The sequence below is a fragment of the Salarias fasciatus genome, chromosome 17, assembly GCF_902148845.1.
Source record: "Salarias fasciatus chromosome 17, fSalaFa1.1, whole genome shotgun sequence".
In the NCBI taxonomy this organism is placed as follows: Eukaryota; Metazoa; Chordata; class Actinopteri; order Blenniiformes; family Blenniidae; genus Salarias; species Salarias fasciatus.
This window is the reverse complement of record NC_043761.1, coordinates 12,118,310-12,138,948: the sequence shown is the minus strand read 5'-3', so window position 1 is coordinate 12,138,948 and position 20,639 is coordinate 12,118,310. Positions and strand designations below refer to the sequence as shown.

General features: G+C 45.1%; 1 protein-coding gene across 1 annotated transcript in view; it reads right to left on the bottom strand.

Annotated features, from left to right (window-relative positions):
- The window catches only part of cacna1c (calcium channel, voltage-dependent, L type, alpha 1C subunit), a 110,328-nt gene that overhangs the window by 1,682 nt on the left and 88,007 nt on the right, over positions 1–20,639 (bottom strand). The window contains 18 exon segments of the mRNA XM_030113594.1: positions 66–174; positions 264–360; positions 1,018–1,115; positions 1,220–1,359; positions 1,481–1,609; positions 3,453–3,820; positions 4,696–4,836; positions 4,931–5,058; positions 5,257–5,358; positions 5,501–5,603; positions 5,833–5,929; positions 6,036–6,163; positions 6,238–6,400; positions 7,743–7,834; positions 8,231–8,296; positions 9,917–10,054; positions 12,851–12,940; positions 18,349–18,432. Coding sequence (XP_029969454.1) covers positions 66–174; positions 264–360; positions 1,018–1,115; positions 1,220–1,359; positions 1,481–1,609; positions 3,453–3,820; positions 4,696–4,836; positions 4,931–5,058; positions 5,257–5,358; positions 5,501–5,603; positions 5,833–5,929; positions 6,036–6,163; positions 6,238–6,400; positions 7,743–7,834; positions 8,231–8,296; positions 9,917–10,054; positions 12,851–12,940; positions 18,349–18,432 — 2,273 coding nt within the window.

Here is a 20,639-nt window from a genome sequence, read left to right as displayed (position 1 = left end):
AAGCCGGCGGTTTTAGTGACAGCCGCGCGTCGGGAGCGGCGTGCGAGCGGCGGGCCGAGTCTTACCAGGGCCCACAGTTGACTGAGGGCAGGCTGGTGTTGAGCTTTTCATGGGAGTTGGAGCTCTCCAGCCTCAGCGAGGGGACTCGCTGGTAGGAGGCGTCGCTGCCCTGGCCTAGGAGGAGAAACAATTATTATTGTGTTAAAAGTTTCAATAATAATTACTCTGGTTGCTGAAGAAGAGAGATTTTCTTTCAGGACTACCTGTGGGACTGGCTGGAGGCGTCGAGCACAGCCGGCTGAAGAGGGTGGGTGAGTGACTCCTTCTTAGCAGAGGACTCAGCCCTGCCACCGCCAGAGCCTGAGGGGGGGAGAGGGTTAGGGAGGAGGGGGGGGGGGGGGGGGGGGGGGGGCTGTTAGAGCTGTCAAACAGAGCCGGGAGTCTACAGCGTGTTTAAAATGTGTGTTGTCAAAGTGTGGAGGCATTTTCACACAGCAGGCATAACAATTAAACAAGGAAATGCCAACCGTTTATTTTGCATTAAGAAATATTGAGACTGAAACATAAAAGTTCAAGTGAGGGTTCATAAGCTGTATAATTTCTCCAAACAAAGACAGATCCACAATAACTGAGCTGTGATGAGGATTTTGCTCTTGGGAAAAAAACAAAAAAGTGATTTTTGTGGCATTTGATTCTTCAAAGGTCGAAGGAGAACGATTACTCTCCACACAGGAGCCGAAGTTACTCCGCAATCCGTGAAAAGTTGCTTGATAAAAATAGAGTGTTTACATCGGTGCAGGAACTTGCATGGATGAGCTTTTCCAGATATTTTCCACGGATGGCAGTCCAACAAATGTTGTCGCACTAAATATCATTTTTGATGCACTGCTCCTGCCTCCTGTAATGCTGCTGGCCTCTTTAAATACATTTAAAATCAGACTGATCAGAACTCATGAATTCTAAATCCACGTAGGTAATTTTGCAAAAAGCTTTTATTCTGAGTGGTCGTCTTGCTACCTGATGATGTACGAGATGTAAAGGTACGGCCGTCTTCTGGGAGACGTCCGGTCTGGACTGCCTCCGAAGACACTCCAGATGGAAGGACGATCTCCGCCCTGACACACCCACAACACACACATACACACACACGCACACAGACGTGTATAACGTGGAGCAATATCTACACAGCAGAACGACTCGGCGCTTCATTTGACGTTACCTAGAGAGGTGGGGCAGAGGAAGACCCTCCTCGGAGACTGCCACCCTCCTCCTCCACCGCTCCCTCCTCTTCTGTCCTCCACCTCCTCTGTTTCCTCCATGGGAGTCAACTGCTTACATGTTTCATCATGATACACGAGCCTGATGAGCACACACACACACACACACACACACACACACCAGGAGAAGTCAGACAAAACGTGCGACGGCGTCCGGTTTGAGGCTGACAGTGCGATAGTTCGGAGTGCCTGTCCGACAGTACATGTCAGAGGAGAGGGAGTGGTCGTCCTCCTGGTACTCCCTGTCGTCAGCATAACTCTCATCATACGTCTCCTCTGTTGACCCCTCCCCTCTTCGGATGATTGGCAGATGACTGTCAGTCGAGTCCGAGCTAGCGACACGCAGACGTCGGGACGAGCGGGACAGACGGACAGAAAAAAAACAAAAAAAAAACACAGAAAAATGAACATAGACACACACACACACACACACACACACACATCACAGATGGAAGAAAACAGGTAAACAAGTATGCATACAGATGTAAACACAGAAAAAAAAAAAAAAAAAAAAAAGCAGCCGATTAGCAAAAACACTCAGACGGGAGCTTTGGAGGAGATGGGAAACCCACGGAGAGGAAGGAAGGCAAAGAAGAAGACGTCTGCGGAGGAGCGGGTGGAGGTACAGCTGTTCACCCAAGCAGAATGGTGGATGTGGCTTAAAGAGGCAGAACCTGGAATATGAGCGATGATAGGGTGACTGCGAAGTCCAGACATCTTTAAAAACAAAGAAGTGAACCCAATAACAGCGGCTTAAATCTGCTCTCGCCGCCGGCCGGCTGACCCTCGGAGGGCCGTACTTTATAATAAGCCGAGAGGGAAATTAAACAGGTGCTTAAACTTGTGCTGATGTAATCTTTCCAAGTGAAGCTCCATAAAGCTGAAGAATCAGACGCTGGTGCTTTGTTCACGTCCACAACACTGGACGAAGATTTCCAACCCGATGAAAACGACTTTAGAAGCACAGCGTCATTTAAACCTTCGCATCATCTGTGAAATTATGTCTCAAAGATGTCCTTCCACCAGTCACACCTATTGTCATACGCCAGACCGAAGCTTTAAGGAGACATTCTGACATTTGAATTTGAACCTTTTATTCTCCAGCAGCTTGTTTGTTTTATAGTTACAACATGTCGGTTTTCTAAAACGATCGGTTGGGACAAACTACCTGGTCCATAGATTGCGGAATCTATTATTTCTTTAAAGATAAAAAACACTCATGAACACACAGGCCTTTATCTATTTTAGGCAGCAAATCATAACTTCATCTTAAGAACAGCCTGCTGGAGACAAAAATAAAATTCCAAAATGTCACGATGCCCCCTGAATCAGCTATTTAAAGCCGCCGCAGCAAACTCTGGGTTAGAACAGCAGTTGATGGAAAATCTGGCTGGAACTCTACTCCGCGACTTTAATGAAACCCAAACAGATCAGAGAGCCGAAACTTTGCCTCTGATGAAGAACACGATTCTACATCACATGTCGTCTATAGCTAGCAAAGGAGGATGAGTGAAACTTTATGATTAGAACCGAACCTGTTGGGCTGAAGTTCAGTGGAAACCCCAGGAAGCAACATCATGTATTAAACCCCACAACCGAAACACGCGTGGAAGGAATTAATTCAGATGTTTCTACGTGTTGAAGTTTCGATGAAGATGAACCGGGAAGAGCTGGCGTTGTGTCTAACCCAGACCTGCCTCAGGATACAGTAAAACAGCACCGACAGAAGCCCTTGATAGGAGCGTTTTGGCCACGTTGCACCAAACAGTCCATCTGTGGCTTTAGGGGCGGAGTTCAGCGCGTAGCCTGTAGCAACATGTGCATAGCAACAAGTGTCGCTATAGCACCTGACAGCTATTTTAATACAGCATCTTTTTCTTTAGGGATTAACCGATCCACACACACACACACACACACACACACACACTTTCTCTCTCTGTCCCCTGACAACATACCGCATTAAGGTGTCATAAAAACACGTCCTGCTCGCCACCAGAAACAAAAGACAGGAGAAAGGAAGACAAGCAGGAGGGAGGTAGAAAGTGAAGGAGATAGAAGAAGCATTTATGTCCACATTGAAGTAAAAATGATATTTAGTGCGTCTGCAGAGGTAAAATTCAGGGGTGCTGAAAGTCGATTCTGTTCTCGCCGCGCCGGCGCCGGGTCCACACTCACCTCTTCGGAGGAAAGCACCATGCAGACCTCGGCAGCAGGATGGGGGTGAGCGGCTGCCCCGTGTGCCCGTCCACCGTGCTGATGGACGGGCTGGGGAACCGGCTGATGCCCTGGGTGGTCACCCCGGTCACCATGCCGGTGTTGTTGGCGTTGTTGATGTTGGCGTTGGAGCCCGAGGAGGAGTAGGAGGAAGGGGTGAAGGTGGTGGAGTCCATGAGCTTCTCGTGGGACGGACTCTCGCCTTCACACGGCGAGCCTTTCTGGCTGATATGCAAAGGACGCTGGGTAGTGAAGGACTGCGGGAAGGACCCACGGCCATCGCTCTGGTTGTAGTAGTTGACGTGGTTGCCGAACAACCCGCCTGTACGCTGTGGCGGTGGAGGAAAGACGGAGGCACAGAACGTGAAGAGAAGAGAGGATGAGAACAAAACGGGAGTCGGAGGTGAGTCAACACATCATCTAAGTTACAACATTCTTGATATCTTTCAGCAAACATCACTCAGCTCAAAGGTCATGACTAACACGGTCACATCCACTGCTGGCGGCAATAAAACTTTACTCAGCCATGATGGGAAAGCAAAGCAAAGGCATTTTGTGTCAACCTGAGGACAAGTCTTACTCACAGTGTAAACCTGAGCTACAGATCAACATGAGACTGAGTGAACCTCGTCTTCAATTAGAAATGTTAATCGTACACAAACTTAATTTCGGCAGAATCATTATTTTCCAGTTCACTATTGTAGCCAAGTAACACAACCTGTTTAACTTTGTGTTGGCTAAAATACAGAATTACAATAAAATCATCGAGCAAACAAAATAGATAGAGCATATGAATGTTGCAATGGTGGTGAAAATGGAAAGCTGATCACTGACTCACCCTCGCAGCAGACGGAGCTTTGCGCTGGTGTTTATGTATGAGTGTAAGCTTTTCGGTTCTACAGCTTCACAATTTGATGAAAGGCTTTTGTGTGTTTCATATCTATGTAAAATAGTCCATTTCATGACCGTTCAGTCTGAAACGACACGGTCAACTGCATTCACATCTGAACGGAGCTCAGTGTGGGCAGCAAGCTATGTGGTGAAAGAATGAGGCTTTAGAAACGTCTCTCTGACTTTGAGCACATGCATGTGTCGGTGCATGGTGGCGATAGTACGGCCTCAAGCTGGCGCAGGTCATCTCTCTCGCTCGCTCTCTCTCGTTCGCTCTCCCTCTGGAGAGTGAGTGAAGGTGTGTGTATCCAACCTTTACCCTGAAGATATCATCCTCGGATGCCGCCGACACCGGCTCCTTCAGGCCTTTGTCCAGCTCCTCCTCCACGGTCAGGTCTCCAGAGATGGCCCTCCTGATCTCCGGACCGATGTCGTGTAACGTCCGCAGGCCCGCCTGCACGCACCAAACGCGGTGAAATGTTGGTGAAGTAACTTCTAAATCCACCTGTATCGTCTGATTTTAAAGTGTGGAGCGCTTGTGTGTGTACCTGCAGAGAGAGGGCAGTTTTGGGTGGAACCTTGGCCACCAGCCCTTGTTCTTTCCTCTTCTTAAACTTGCGGAAATATTCCTGGATGAGGAAGGTGGCGTAGAACTTTCCGACTGTGACTTCGTCATCTGCGGGCATCAAAACATCGTCAGTAAAAGAGATTTGTGCCACAACTCGGCACTGAAAAAGCCGCTGCAACTGATGCTGATGAAGCAGAAGGGTGGTACTAGAAGGGTCTGACATTTTCTGAGGTGGTATGCGCTGTAAAAAGTCTGAAAACCACTTGTATGGACGGTTCATAGAGTTGTATTGCAGTGTATACACACCACCAGCAGGGGGCACTACTTGATCCAGGAGCTTCATGCTGGTTCTCTTCCAGATCTTCTTCACTATTGCTCTCAGTTCTTCATTGGCCTGCTCCAGGTTGCCTGCACACAAACAGTACAAAAGGAGTATTACAACAGATGCACATTACATCAACAATAATAATAATTTAAAAAAAAAAGCTCGTGTGTTTGTGTGTGTGTATGTGACATGCACTTGCAGTGTATCCCTGTGTGTGTCTGCTACCTTCTGTCTTGATCCTGAGTGCTGTTCTGACCAGGGCAAACAGCGTGGCGTTGAACATCACCGTCCCGTCGCTGTTCAGAGGCATGTTCATGGACACCAGACGCTGCACCATGCACAAAACCAGGAGTTTTTTAATGTATTTTCAACAAAGTGCTCCATTCAAACAGTGTTAAAAAATAATCAGGAAGTAGTTTTTATTATTCTGCGTGCACAAAACAACATCAGAAAGTACATTCTGGGCACTAAGATGTTAAAGTTGACTGAAGTTTACAGGATATGTTCTTCATATCTGCAGGATTCACACTATAATCAGTAGTTTGTTTGTTCCGTACCTTGCAGGCCACTCTATGCGGACACAGCTTTCCAAAGCCGAGGGGAGGCTGGATTCTCCTCAGCAAAGTCACCACATCCAGATGTTTTATTCTCCCCCTGAAAACAGCGCAGATGTCGCGTTACCGAGCGTCTCCGCACAACCTCTCCCGACGACGGCGTCAATCGTCTGCTGGCAGACGCCGTCAGACCTCCGCAAACTCACTTAGCTTCGGGGTCATATTCAGCCCAGATTCTCTTGAATTCGTCCAGATGATGTGGCCCCAGGATCGACCAGTCACGCGTCAAATAGTCAAAGTTGTCCATGATGACAGCCACGAACAGGTTGATGATCTGGAAAGAGCCGAGTCAGTCATTCCCCTGTCAAATACTGAAAAGTCCTACAATCAAGGACTCGGAACTCCTACCAGAAAGGCACAGAGCATGTAGAAGCTGACGAAGTATATGATGGCAAACTGGCTGCCGCAGTCCTCGTTGGCTGTGCTGTTCTCATTGGTCGATCCCTTCTCGCACGGCCGGAGCGGCGAGCACGCCAGCATGATCTCCTGCCACGCCTCACCTGTCGCACATCTGATAGGCAGACGCATGCGCACACACACACCCGCACAAGTATGTACGCACATCAACGCAGGTGCATGCAAACGAGACATGCGTGCACAGGTACACGCCGAGGAAGCGACACGATCACGTGTGCGTGTATGCAGCGAAGCATACAAGCAGGCAGTGATGCACACACACACACAGACACACACACACACACAAGCACGCACACAAATAATTATAAAGACAAAAAAGAAGGAGATGTGCATATTTTAAACACCACTCTCAGAGTAAAAACGGCACAAAAAGCAACTGTACATCAGTTAATCAAACCCCGATACGCTGAATTTACAGAGCAGGCATAAAGGCACTATCATTTTATTTTTATTTTTATATGACAATAAAGCTTCTTGGCTCTTTAGTTGTTGCATGTGACAGATTGAAACCGACTTCCATTCTGAATACTTCATCGCATTTAATATTTAAAGTCAGCAGCTGCTGGTTTTGGGAAAGTGAACCATTTTGTGGGATCCATAAATTTGTTACTGTCGGCTGGATTTGAAATAAATCACAAACGATGAGCAGATATGAAGTATCCCGAGGTTTTCATCTGCCTGAATGGAAGCGCAAAGCTACGTTATATTCCATGTAGGGGTCTGCTTCAAAAATGAACGGATAGGAATGGTGCATTCTGTATTAAAATACATCCAAAAAAAGAAAAGCTGGGTCCTAAATGAGATTCATGACATTTCTATCCTTTCAGTTTCTTTGCTTTTCTTCCCTCACATGGAATCTTACCAGCGTCGCAAGAGTGTGGAAGCGAGAGGTTTCTTTCTGCGGGCGGTTTATATCTGTATCAGTGGACTCCTCTAATGACGGCGCAGATAATTTGCTCATCAGAGGATCAGAATATCTCACAGTAAACCAACATTAACTCGTGATCTGCTGACACCCAGCGATCCAGCCGCCCTCTAAAAAGGAGGCGGCGAGTTAAAAAACTGACAACACCTTTCCTCGCCGCAGCGGGGTTATGTCAAAGAGTCGGCTAAATTTATAGCTTGACATTTTCAGATATCCTGGCCTTTAATTAACCCGCCGCACAATGCAAAGTGCGGATGTGGTTTCATTGTAAGGGGACGAGGATCTAAGTGGAGAATAAAAGAAGGAAAAAAAAAAAGCTTTTAATGCAGGGTTATTAAAGTTTATGATGAGATTTTAAATCCACGAAGAAGGAATACACATGTATGCACCTTGTGAATGTATATGTTGATATACACATTTGGATATGTGAGTTTTGCATCAGCTGTGTGTTTAAAATGCAACATTTCTAAATTCAAAAAGAGGCAACAAGAGCATTTTCAGTCTTCCTCACCTGAAGAGCAGCAGCACTGCCTGAGGAAATGTCTGGAAATTGTTGTTCCTGTTGATCTGTGTGTGGTCCTGCAGCGCTATTTTACCAAACATCTGTACGGGAGGAGGGGGGGGGGGAAGGAGCAGTCACAGCACATGGTATCAGCATCGGCAGGAGGAAGTCAATCAGAATTAGAGGCCAGCCGTCCACCAGAAAATCAAATCAAAGTGCCTCCCACTCATCACCAGAGAGAGAAAAACGACACAACAGCTTGCAGGAGAAACGGGAGGACAGACAGAGAGACAAAGAGGAACAAAGAGGAACAGTCACTGTGGAGCAACAGAGAGAGAGAGGAGGAAGAGGAGGAGTGACAACTGGACCAGGACCTCTGGACGACAAGACTCCAGGACGGAGGACACAGTACGAAAGCTCGCTGAAGGAGAGAAAAGACAGGAGGACGCAGGGAGGGACACGGGAGGAGGGGGGGGGGGGACACGTCAACAGCTTACCTGCATGCCGATGACAGCGTATATGAAGAAGAGCATCACTATAAGCAGAGCTACGTAGGGTAGAGCCTGAAGAGAGGAGAGAGCCGTCAGTGACAGGCCGTCTGCAACCGGAGCCATGCGCCGGGACTGCAGGCCATTCACTTCCACGCAGATCCGACACAGCGCACGTACAAATGATTTACCAGGGTCGAGGAAAACTCCTTCTGTATCTAACTTAACCGCTTCTTCATGAAAGTGAATGGATCGGCAGTCCCATGTGGCACAACACCAAAAACAACGCAGGACAAATCATCTGACTTCAGAGTGAAAAAAAAAAAGCCTCAATAAAGTACAAACTGCTCTCTGTATTTAGCCAGCAGGTCAGTCCCGGCATGATGCAAATGGAGGCAACCAACCGGATATTTCAGCGCCGAGGCGAGTGTGAGGAACTGAGCTCCTGGCTAACGTTGCTCCTGTGCATGGAAGAGCAGGGCCAAATCATGCTGAATCCAAAAAACTACAAATTGAACAATCGCTTCACCGGCGGATGGAGCAGAAAATGCTTGTCAGAGTAAAGTACTGTCAGCATGTTAAATACAGATTAATAACTGTGGTATTTGATTTTTTTTTTTTTTTTTTTTGGTCCTGTCAGATGATGTGGCCCATCTCAGCTCACACAGGAGAGAGAACAGGTCATGTTCATTTCTCTGTAACTCTCTATCAAATGATTTCATTTTTTGGTGGAGTGCTCCGTTAATCTTATCTAATGCTTAACCTGCCTACAGGAAATGGCGAGCTCTCAGGAGGTTAGTAGTAGGGTGTAGGGTGTTGGAGAGTATCGAGGAGTAAGAAGGAGAGAGAATGAGAAGGAAGTGGAGTAAAGGAGAGGAAGATAAGTAGACTTTTTGCTATGAGCTTTTCCCTGTTTCCCAACTTTTATGTCCCTACGTCCCTTCCTGCCTCGTCAGAGAGACTCCCGAACCTCCCCTCCGTTACCTCACGCCATCCCTCCTTCCTGTCCTCCTTTAAAACCTGCCTGACTGCAGAAGGAAGGAGGGACGAGGCAAGGAGACGAAAGGTGGCTCGTGAGACTCTCACAGGGTGGATTTACACCAGAACAGGGGCAGTTTCAGCCTCCTGTGTCTCAGATCTGACATGATTACAACCCGAGTCCGTAGTGACTGCAGGAGGAAGGATTTTTAGCATCTTCTACTTCAAGTCTGTCATAAAAACAAAAGTGAAATTTAAGGTTGTTTAATCCTCTTCCATTAGATTTGATTTTAAACTGTTCCGTCAGTACATGCTTACAGTTTAACTTCATTTTTAAAGGGTTAATTATGTCTTCACAGCCAAATAAGCCTTTCTGCAGACTTTACTGATCAGTGAAATTAAGCTTTAATGAGACTTTAATGATCAATGCTTTACAACATTAAACACAAGGAACGTGTAGGAGAAGAGCCGAATGGTTAAATGCTTGCAACTGTAACACTGAACGTTTTTAGCAAAAAATACTGTCACGTCAAACATCTAATAGATATCTATTAACATGACTCCCTTTTTAAATTTAGGTCAATTACACAGAGGATGTGTGACGATACGTCATCTGGGTCACAGGAGGGTTAAAGCCTTTCCCCTCCACCGCTCCTGTCCTGTGCAAACCCGACCCCCGCCCCTGCTCGAGCATGTTGTGTCCGGTTCTCCCCTCACTTGGAAGGATTTGATGAAGGTCCACAGCAGGGTCCGAATCCCTTCCCCGCGAGACAGCAGCTTCACCAGCCTCATCACGCGGAACAGCCGGAAGAAGGTGATGGAGATCCTGGCGTTCTCTTCAGAGTTCTGCAGTCCCTTTTGGTGGGGTTTGGTGTTTTTTGTTGTTGATTTTTTTTTTTTTTTTTTTTTTGAAAAAACACAGGACGCATGGGAACACATGCAAATAGGTAAGGGAGACACACCCACACACACACACACACACACACACACACACACACACACACACACACACACACACACACACACACACACACACCATACAAGTAAAGATGGTCACACACACACACACACACACACACACACACACACACACACACACACATGCACAGACAGACATACAGGTTACATTTACATGCATATTCCCACCCACACAGATATGGATGTAAATATGCATGGCGCACACACACACACACACACACACACACACACACACACACACGCGCACGCACACAGACACACAGACACACAGACACACACACACACTGAGTTAATAAATGGAAATCTGCGTCCTACAAAATCCCATCAAAATCAACTGACAAGAGAGATCTGGGAGAGAATCGGGCAGTCATGCTTATTTTCGTGGCTTCATGGAAAAAATCACTTGGCAACAACAAGATCAGCAAATCCTCCGGCGGAGCTTCCTGACTGAGCCTCTTTCAGTCACTGCTCCTCCCTGTGAACTCAGTACGCCCAGACGCGCCATCTGACTACTGGACTGATGTCTTCAAACCCTGTGAGCCAATTTATTGCTCCTAACATTAACCCTTCTCAATATAACAATGAAAAAAAAAACCCACTTGAAAACAAGCATTACACACTTTTTGGCCCGCTGAGGAAAACCCGATGAAGCTGGAGAATTAAGTTATGCTGAGCTGCGACAGACTAAAAATCTAATGGCTGAGAATAGTCCGGCGAGCCTTTCATCGATGCGGGAAAGCACTTTCATAAATCACTGATAACAATTCACAGCAGATACAGTACGAAAATCCCAGCCTGTGGGCCCATTCCTGTTTCAATAAATCATGTGGGAAAGCTAATTGTTTGTCTGTCGGAGAACCTGGCCACTTGGAGGAACAATCTGAAGTCAATATTCAGCCGGATGGAGACATCACTGCCCAGTGCATCACCTGTGATCTCTTCATCGCGTCCATCCTCACTTCAATTGCACTGTTTCACCTCTGCGTGCATTTTGAAATAATCCACTATTTTGCATGCGCTTGAGCTCGTTCCAAGTGTATCTTGGCAAAGTCCTGAAGTGCAAGGTGGAGCGACACTGTTTTCCAACTGTCTATTGTGCTGCTCGTCATCCACAGGAACTAACTGCACGATGAAATATTCAGCCGTCTCGCTGAGTGCTATTCTAATACGGATTTATTTATTTATGCTGCTCCTGCTCCTTCTTCCGGGACAAAAAGGCGGAAAAACAAAGGCAACATCAGAGTTTGTGTACGGCTTGATGCAGTTAATATGGCAAATGAGCACTCAGCTAAGGGTATTATTCACAATTTACATCACAAACAGACGATCAGTCATGCGAATCTTCGACTAGCAATTCATACAAGCACAGAAACATGAGCCACTCTGACAGCTCCGGCAATTATGCTGTTAAATAATCAACATCTACACACTTCCACCAACATGCACTGAATAGACCTGACTACATATAACAGACAGAGCCACCTCTGTTCCCTGTAATACGCAATTAAACATCACAAGCAAAACCAGTCCTCCTAAAAACAGTCCTCTCTGACCTCTGAGTCTGTTAGTGTTTTTCCAGGAAGCCATCATTTCTTTATGTTGATCCCACAGAGAACACACAGCGGGCTCCTGCAAGGACTCTGCCGTTCTCCAGCCCACCTTGGCCCAGTTTGGAACAGCAAATGTCAAATGTTACTCGTCAACGGAGCACGAGGAGTCAAGAGTTTTGAAAATCCACTAAAAACCGGCCCTGGTTTGTCTTCGATTGCGGCAGAAGAAGCTGAAAGCAGACTGATTGCTTTCGGAACTGACACGGAGCGTTTTTCTGATGTAACGTTGACGAGTAACTCGAGACACGAGCCGTCCCGAACTCCGCCGACGGATGAGCTGGAAAACGACACATCCTCCAGAGGAGTGTAAATCACAATTCTTGTACTGCATGTAATACCACGACTGGACCACAGTGGGCCCCACTGCGCCGTAGAGACAGTGGGGAGGGGAGGGGGGGGTGAGAGAGGGGAGGTACAGTGACAGTCAGTGTAACAGAACAGGACAGAGAGAGAGAGAGAGAGAGAGAGAGAGAGCGAGAGAGACTGAAAATGAAGACTGATCTGAATTATGCAGAGACAAACAACTGGACCGAGTCGCTGACAAACATAAAGACAAACACAGATAGATCGATAGAAAGATAGAGATAGACAGATCGATAGATAGATAGATCAATCGCGTGATAGCGTGACCATGATGGCTCGTACTGATGGCGAAGCATGGAAAAAACACTACACCCGTAAGGGGAAGGGGGGGGCACATGTTGCAAAGCCATGTGGGAGATGGGGCGGACGGTGGGCGCCATGGCGGAAAACAACAGCCACTCGGAGGAAGTCACAGTACCAGATCCAACACAAGGCCTGCACGATAGAGAGTCCTTCACGACACATACATATATAAATATATGTATATGAAGCAACAACAACAGAAATATCACTCTGGGCATGCTGCGGAGGACGACAGCACGGGCAAAAGGAGGTGAAGGGGGGAGGGGGGGGTCGGGTGACCAGGTGGATGGAAAGTTCCGGATCATACCGTGGACGGCATAGCGAGAGGAGAGGCATGGGAGGGCGGAGAGAGATCGGAGGAGGTAGGAAGGCGGGCGAGGTTACCGTCAGAGCGTACCATTGGCCTTACCACAGGGGGGTGAGAGGAGGAAGAGGAGGAAGAGGAGGACGAAGAGGAGGAGGACGAGGACGAGGAGGAGTCAGCTGGCTTTAAGGAAAGGCAACAAAGATCAGCACCAGAGTAGCGCCTGTGTGTGTCTGCTGTAGTGTCACTGCGCGTTTGCCGTATGTGAGTTTTACTTCCTTTGTAAATCGTGTCAAGCTTATAAAAAAAAAAAAAAAAGCTTCCCACAATCCACCAGAAGAGTGGAGGGGCAGCATCTGACCAGACACGTTGGCTTTAACTGCAAATAGAGTCGCCACGTCCTCTGTGAGGGTCAAATGAAGCTAATTCTCTTCTGTTATCTCCTTTTTTCAAAGCAGTAGAAGACTCTGTGTGTGTGTGTGTGTGTGTGTGTGTGTGTGTGTGTGTGTGTGTGTGTGTGTGTGTGTGTTGGGGAGATGGATGGGCGCCTCTGTAGCTATCCGTTTTTCTTTCTGCCAGCTGAGGCTACGGTGCAGAAACAGTCACTAAGTTCCGGCCGAGTTTACCAAACGCATCTTGAACGATCAAAGTCATCCTTTGACCTGACAATAATTAAAATGCGAGAAATCAGGACGGAATTAGCCTCGGTAAACGAATCACATCTATTTTAATCTATTTTCAGGTCAAAGAATAATCACAAAAGTGCAATTATAAGTCATTTTGACTCATAAAAATGCTCGATGCTTTTGGAAATCGAAAAGCAGACGACACATAAACTGAAGGGAGACACCTACTGGTCATTGCTGCTATTGCAATATTTGAGCTGACAGAGATCAGCTAGTTGCAGGGGTGTCAAAACCATTTTTCAGATCTGTCACATTATTTTCATTGTTCGATTGCAAAAAAGTTTGAATGTATTTTGCACTTTTTACATCCTCTATTACAAACAACTTTACATTTCTTAAGAAAAGAATAATAATGCAAAGTTGTGGTCCACATGTTTGACATCCCTGAACTATGACTCAGGAGCTGCTTGCTGAAAAAAAAACAAAAAAAAAAAAACCTTCCCCTGAAATAAATGCTTCATTACTACCTGTCTTCTCCCTGAATGAAGAGAAGTGTGAGCAGGTTACTGTAGATTAACTCTGAGAGATGAAATAAAGGAGGGAGAAAGAAATAAGGAGGTGGAGATGAGAGAGGAAATGAAAGGAAAGAGAAGAAGACAAGAAGGAATGAAGCATTTTTAAAGGTTTTTTTTTTTTTTTTTCCAGCAGACAATAATGCTCATGTGCAGTTATGTTTGCACAAAGAAAGAGGTTACTGTCTATTGATTATCAATATACCTGTATTTACCAACTCTGACTCTGGACCACTTTTCTAAACAGTTCAAGTCCAGAATTACACCAAAAGAAACACTTTGTTTATGTGGCAAGAAAGGACAGTCTGAAAAAGCCAAAACAGAAACAAGGGTGTATTGTGTGTGTGTGAGAGTGTGTGCTTGTGTGTGTGTGTGTGACTGTATGCATTCCTCTGATGAGGAACAAAACAGCGGTTGAGGAGGAGTGAAGGGAGGGAAAGTGGGAAGGAAGGACAAGTGTAGAAAGAAAAAAAAATAGGAAGGGAAGGATCAAGGAAAAGATCTGCAGGAGGGAAAGAACTAAAGGTAGGAAGGGAGGATGAACGGAAGGAGGAATCAGTGTTTCACACCAGATGTGTGAGAAGAATCTGTGCCTGACTGTGTGTGTCACGACAGAGTACGATTTAAATCAGACTGGGCTTTAATTTCAAACTGAAATCAAAGCAACGACACAGAGGCGAATTGTTCTGGTAATAATCAATACTTTTAAATTTCTTTGAAAAATAAAAAATATCGAATAAAAACTACAGTGAACTTGTGGCTCTCAAAATTCAGTGGAAACAACAAAAACAAGTGACTTTTTGTGTGTGAGCTACAATGTGAGTTACTAAAAAATGCAGCTCATTGGATCGTTACTTAACTTTGAGCTGTTTTCTCACATTGTACGACATTTTCAAGCAAAAACTTCATCAGTTCAATCATTTCAGTGGGTAACATGCGTGTCATGGAAACATTTCACCCAGTAACCCAGGTCCACGCACCTTTTTGTGTCTTAATTTTACTTATTTTAAGGCATTACAAAATTACAAATTGGACTATTCTTATAGGAAATCATGCAAGAAAGATCTTTGATAAAGAAAAACTGAATATACAGAATAAAATTGCGTGATCTCCGAGGGCCATGTGACACATGAGAGACCCATGTTACCCAGCCTGCAATTCAGGAAAGCAAACCAACAAGAAAAGAGACAGAGGAAGAAAGAGGAAGAGGAAGGAAGGGAGAGAAAGTAAACATCCATAAAAAAAAGAGGTAAACGCTCAGATAGACGAGGAGGAGGAGGATGGAGAGGAGAAGAGGAGGCATTCCGGAGAGAGAGAGAGAGAGAGAGAGAGAGAGAAAGTAAAAGAGAAACAGATGCAGCTCATACTGGCATCGTCCACAAGACACCGCTCAGAGCAAACCACTACCGATCTGTTCACACTACTTCTACTCAAGCCAAAAAAACAAACAAACAAAAAAAAAAAAACTCAAAAAGAAACCGGACGAGGTTTAAGAAGCACCCGCAGGTTGCTGGGGAAGGATCAGAGACCCGGGTCTGTTTCGGTGACCGCGAAAAAAATGCAGCTCGTCGAAGCCGACAGGCGCCCAGCAGAGCAGCGTGGATGCACTCCGATGGGACGTTTTGGCCTCTTAATATTTACTGAAAACAAAGTGAAGACATCTTAAAATCCAGCTTGTTGCTGCACTTCACTGTCCACTTCAAAACGCAGCGTGAAGATCGATGTTATCGCCTCAAAAAAAGGCTTAATCTGCGAACCAGTGCAAATGCGGCAGCAAGTTGAAGCTTAAAATGTTCAGGTGACAGGGGCCCGGTTCAAAAAATGGTCCAGAGGTTCCACAGGGTTAAAGTGCGGAGGGTTTCTTAAAAAGAAAAGATAAAGTAAAGATAACGTGGGCATCTCATCATCCAAATGACTGAAACCGCCGCAGAGGAAGAAGATAAAGAAAGAACTAGGGGCATGCCTTTAAACCAGTGTATTAAAAAAAAATTAAACAAATGAAATCGCTCAGAAAAAAACTCCAAACCAAGTAACCAAACTGATTAATTTCTTAGTAAATAAATCAATCAAATCAATGGCAAACTCCAAACCAAAGAGTTAGGTGCAACATCAGTGAGTTGTATAGATGACAAAGGTGTATATCTCCGGCCTGTCAGAGTGGATCTCAGCTGGGCGAACAGAAAAGCGTCTTTATTCTAGTTTACGTTCACGTCTTTTCAGTTTTTACAACGCTGGGAGATTCAAAAATATAAGATCTTATTCTATTGCATTCATATTTCATCATATTTCAACTGAGATTCCCTATCTACTTATGTTTAAGAACATTATTTTTATTATTGGAAATACCATGTCTTAACGGAACATTAAATTTAAGTGAATTATATACTTTGGCAGAGAGAGGGGGAAAAAAAACCCCAAATATTCCACAGTTTAGCAAATGTTTCTCTGTCGGGACATGAAAAGTATCGTGTAAATGCAGTGAATGTCCAGTGACGCACTGCAGGACTCGCAGTCTCCTCCCGACTAACAGCTCTTTCGGTCCCACATGCATAAAACACCAATTATCCCTGGAGTGTAAATAGAATAGATACTCGACATCTGACTTGTGTTTGAGATATTCATTCTTATTCCTCCCCGCTGCTGACCATAGGGCCTCCACCTCGCTGGTAAATGAATTCATACATACATTTCCATAAATTTCATGGGTCCTGAGTAAATCCATTTCTGGATCAAATTGTTTGCCATGTCTGCACATTACAATCTGTTATATATATTTAGAAAAAAAAAAAAGAAAGCAATTTTGATTAAAAATAAAATGAGAAAAATCTCTCTGGTAATTTGTAAATCTGCAAAAAAGATGCTCTTTCCTGAACGCAGGCCTGGATATATCACCTTTGTATCTGTCATGCTATACAGTGTCCATCATGCCAGGGGAGAAGCACAGCCTCCCCTGTGGCACTGATGACGGAATCGAACAAAAACCAATGTGGGAAACCAAACCAAGTGCTGGGAAAATGCAGTCGGTTCTATTGGCCAATGCAATAGTTTCTGATGCTACTGATGCTGAGCAGACCGAGGCATGAATACCCATCTGAGGCAGCTACAAGTTCAACAGAAAAGAAAAAAAAAATGGTGCTGGATGAACACCAGGAAAAAAACAAAAGGGGATTGAAAACAAGATGTTTTTGAAGTTTCTATAAAAAATCACAGAATTTTTTTCCTTTTCAAAAAGCATCCAGATGTGTAAAAAAAACATTTTACTCAAAACGACAGCGAGGTCGCCGCTCCCTGCTACATCTGGCAGGACTGGGAGCGCGCCGGAGTCTCCCAGCGACCCCCGAGCATGCGAGATGAGTATCAGCGCTCGGTCTGTTTGTGTGTGTGGGAATGGCAGAGCAGGCAGGCGGGAAAAAGGGAGGGAGGGAGTTGGGCTACTTACGTTAACCTCAGTGATCGCTATGTCAACAATGCTACCCACAACTATCAAGGCATCAAATGTGTTCCATGCATCGACAAAATAATGCTGCGTAGTGGTGGAAAGAAAAAGAAAAAGGAAAAAACAAAAAAAAAACAAACAAACAGAAGAGGACAGAACATAAGACATTTAGAAAAAAAAAAAAAAAAAAATGGGAAGAATGGAAATCAAAGGAGAGAGGAGAAAAATAAGATAAAAAACATTACATACATGTGCACTGGAGTTTTTAGTCGGAGGAGAGAGGGTCAAAATTAAACAACCGAAAAAGGGAAAAGGAGGGGCAGTCTGGAAGAGATGGACAGCCGAGGAGCAGCAGCGGCAGCTGGTCATGCTCGTCCATGAGAGCAAATGTCAACAGGTACAACAGTAGAGAGCAGATTTGCAACGGAATTACAACCCAAAAAAAAAAAAACAAAACAAAACAAAAATGCCCATCATAGCAAGGTTAAAAAAAGCTGAGTAAGGCTGTGTGTGATTGGTCGGTTAGTTTGGTTAGTGAGGGGAACAAACCTGAGCGGGAGTCACACTGTGACCAGAAAAAAACCCAAAACAAAACCAAAAAGATAACCATTGGAGGTACAGAAGCTAAACCCTGCCTCTCAGCTCGACTCTGGAAGAAGCTGGCTGCCGTGGCGAGGGAGTGGGGGGGGGGTCCCCCTTGAGTGGCAGCGGCCATCTTGGATTTAAGGACGAGGGGGAGAGAAGGACGAGGAAGAAGTAGAAGAAGAAGAAGAGGAAAGAGAGAGAAGAGGCTGACAAAGAAGAGGGAGAGATGAGGAGAAGTAGCAGCACAAGACACAGTAGAGCCACAGAGGAAGATAAAAGATTCAACAGTGAGAAGACACGAGACACAGACAGAGAGGGGGGGTGGGGGGAGGGAGGCGAGGGGCGGGGGGGCGGAGGGGGCTTCGTACTTACGTTGATTTCACTGAGAATGACGTCTATTATGCTGCCAATTACGATGAGGAAATCAAACACATTCCAGGGATCACTAAAGTACCCCTACACAGGATGAGGTGAGCAAGGGGGGGAGGAGGAGGAGGAGGAGGAGGGGGGGGGGGGGGGGGGGTAAGAAAGGTAGGTTAGAAGGAAAACAACATCTGCTGCCACTTCGCAGCCCCCCCATTAAGGTGGTGTGGCGTTGTACAGTAAGACGCGGGGAGCAGAAAACACTTGATGAAGCGACACGTGGAAGTTTCCGCCGTTGTTATCTGTTCACCCAGCGGAGCTGCGCTTCCTGCTCGGTTAAGGGGGGGGGGTGCGTTAGATCGCCGTTATTTGCTTCTCGAGGCCCTTCAGCAGTGATTACACTAACTTACTGAGGCCAGCTCACTCAAAGGAAGAATTTCTGCAAAGCATTTACTTTTAGCATTATTTAGAAAGTACATCTGTAGCAATCGCAGAGCTGGGAATTAGTTTAAGTTGAGAAATCTCGAGCGAACTCGAAATGGCAGGAAAGATTTGACATTTTAGAAAACAGGCCTGCTGCAGGGCGTCCTTCTCAAACACTAATGCAAGATAAAATGAACTTCATTCCGAGTCTGGACCACTTCTCGGTTCCTCACTCTAAAGAGAGGTTAATGACGTTTGCAGCGTCGCAGCAGCAGATTAGAAACCTGTTAGTTTCTGTGTGCCAAAAGCAGCTTTATTGGCTGGAGGAATTATATTTGAAAGGCAGCTAATTACCGATGAACAGGTGGGTTATTTTACAGCCTAATGCAAAGAAACTATGGGATAACTCTGCCTTTCATCCGCAGTTGAAATGTGACTCAGTTGTTGGAAATCATGAGTAAATTGGCGGATGAAGACGGGATACGGAGGGAGATCAATCTTACTGATCTATTTTCAGCTTCATCATCTGTCATCAGCAGCTGCGGTACGGCTATAAAAGAAAAGGGGGGGGGGAAAAAACTCCTCTTGCCATAACTCATCTGCACATGACATTATGCAAATACTGCAAGGTAACCTTGAATATTCTGGTTTTAATTAGGCTATTTTCAGTCGCTGTGATATCAGAGTAAATCCAAACTTTAACATTAAACAGCTGTTTTCTGGGACGGAATGTGAGGATTTTGGAACACCGGTAATTTGCTACACATGTATTTATACATCCACAGGTTATGAGTATTTTATAAATAGGAATAAAAGAAAACAATAAGTCAAAAGAGGTTTTTTTGCTGCTCCTTGGCTCAGACGATCAAACCTGTTAAACAGCGTAAATTAAACAGAAAGACAAACTCCACATTCCAGATGTGTCACGTTCAGTACCTGAGAAATAAAAACATTAGAGCGCAGCTCCTCTGGCTGATGGCTGGAGGCAGAAGTTCATAAAAGCTGATCAAACGGAGGTCAAATCATACAATACGCCGTGCATCACACAGGAGAGGTCGGGAATGTGCTACCAGGCTGCGTCAAAACTTCACTATCAAATATTTCTCATTCTGAACTCAGTAAAGAATCGAACTTTGTTCCCAAGCATGTTCAATTACCCTGATGTCAATGGCAAACACAATAATAATAACTTCAAACTAATGCGTGTTTATTTACAAAACTTATTTCCCAGTCAGTACTTTTCAATAAACTAGTCGCCATAATAATAACGGATGCATGTGGCAGAAGTGTTTAGTCTCTCTGGGAAGTCAAGTTGAATTTTTTATGGGCTTCATCATGATTACATTTGCCCGACCCTGTAATAAAACATTCAGTAAATGGAAGCAGCGTGATGTCAATTCCCAACCCATGGAACTGGAGCGAGCATTCACGCACAGAATCGAACCATTTTCACTTATTCCAAAGAAAACACTGCATTTTAACGTTATTCAGAAAAAAAAACAAGAATTCAATATCAATTAGCACATTGAAAAGAGTCTCCAAAATACTGATGCTGTTCTGAATGACCTTCATTAATTCTGATCACAATCTTTAAGCAACTTAATCAAACAGAAGAGAAAAGTAATTATTTGCTTTATACAATGACTGTATCCCCACCAGAGCAGTCGTTGGATTCATAGTTAAGACTTTGATTATAATGTATTGATTTGAAACACAATATATACAAAGAGAACAGCAGCAGTGTTGAACAGACTCATTTCATTATATTTCTCCGCCTCACATGAGTTAATAAAGACGACACACTGGGATTTTTTTTGTGTGTTCTGGAAGCGTTTGGATCAATAAAACCACCAATCTTTGCTCCTGCTTTGATCGTT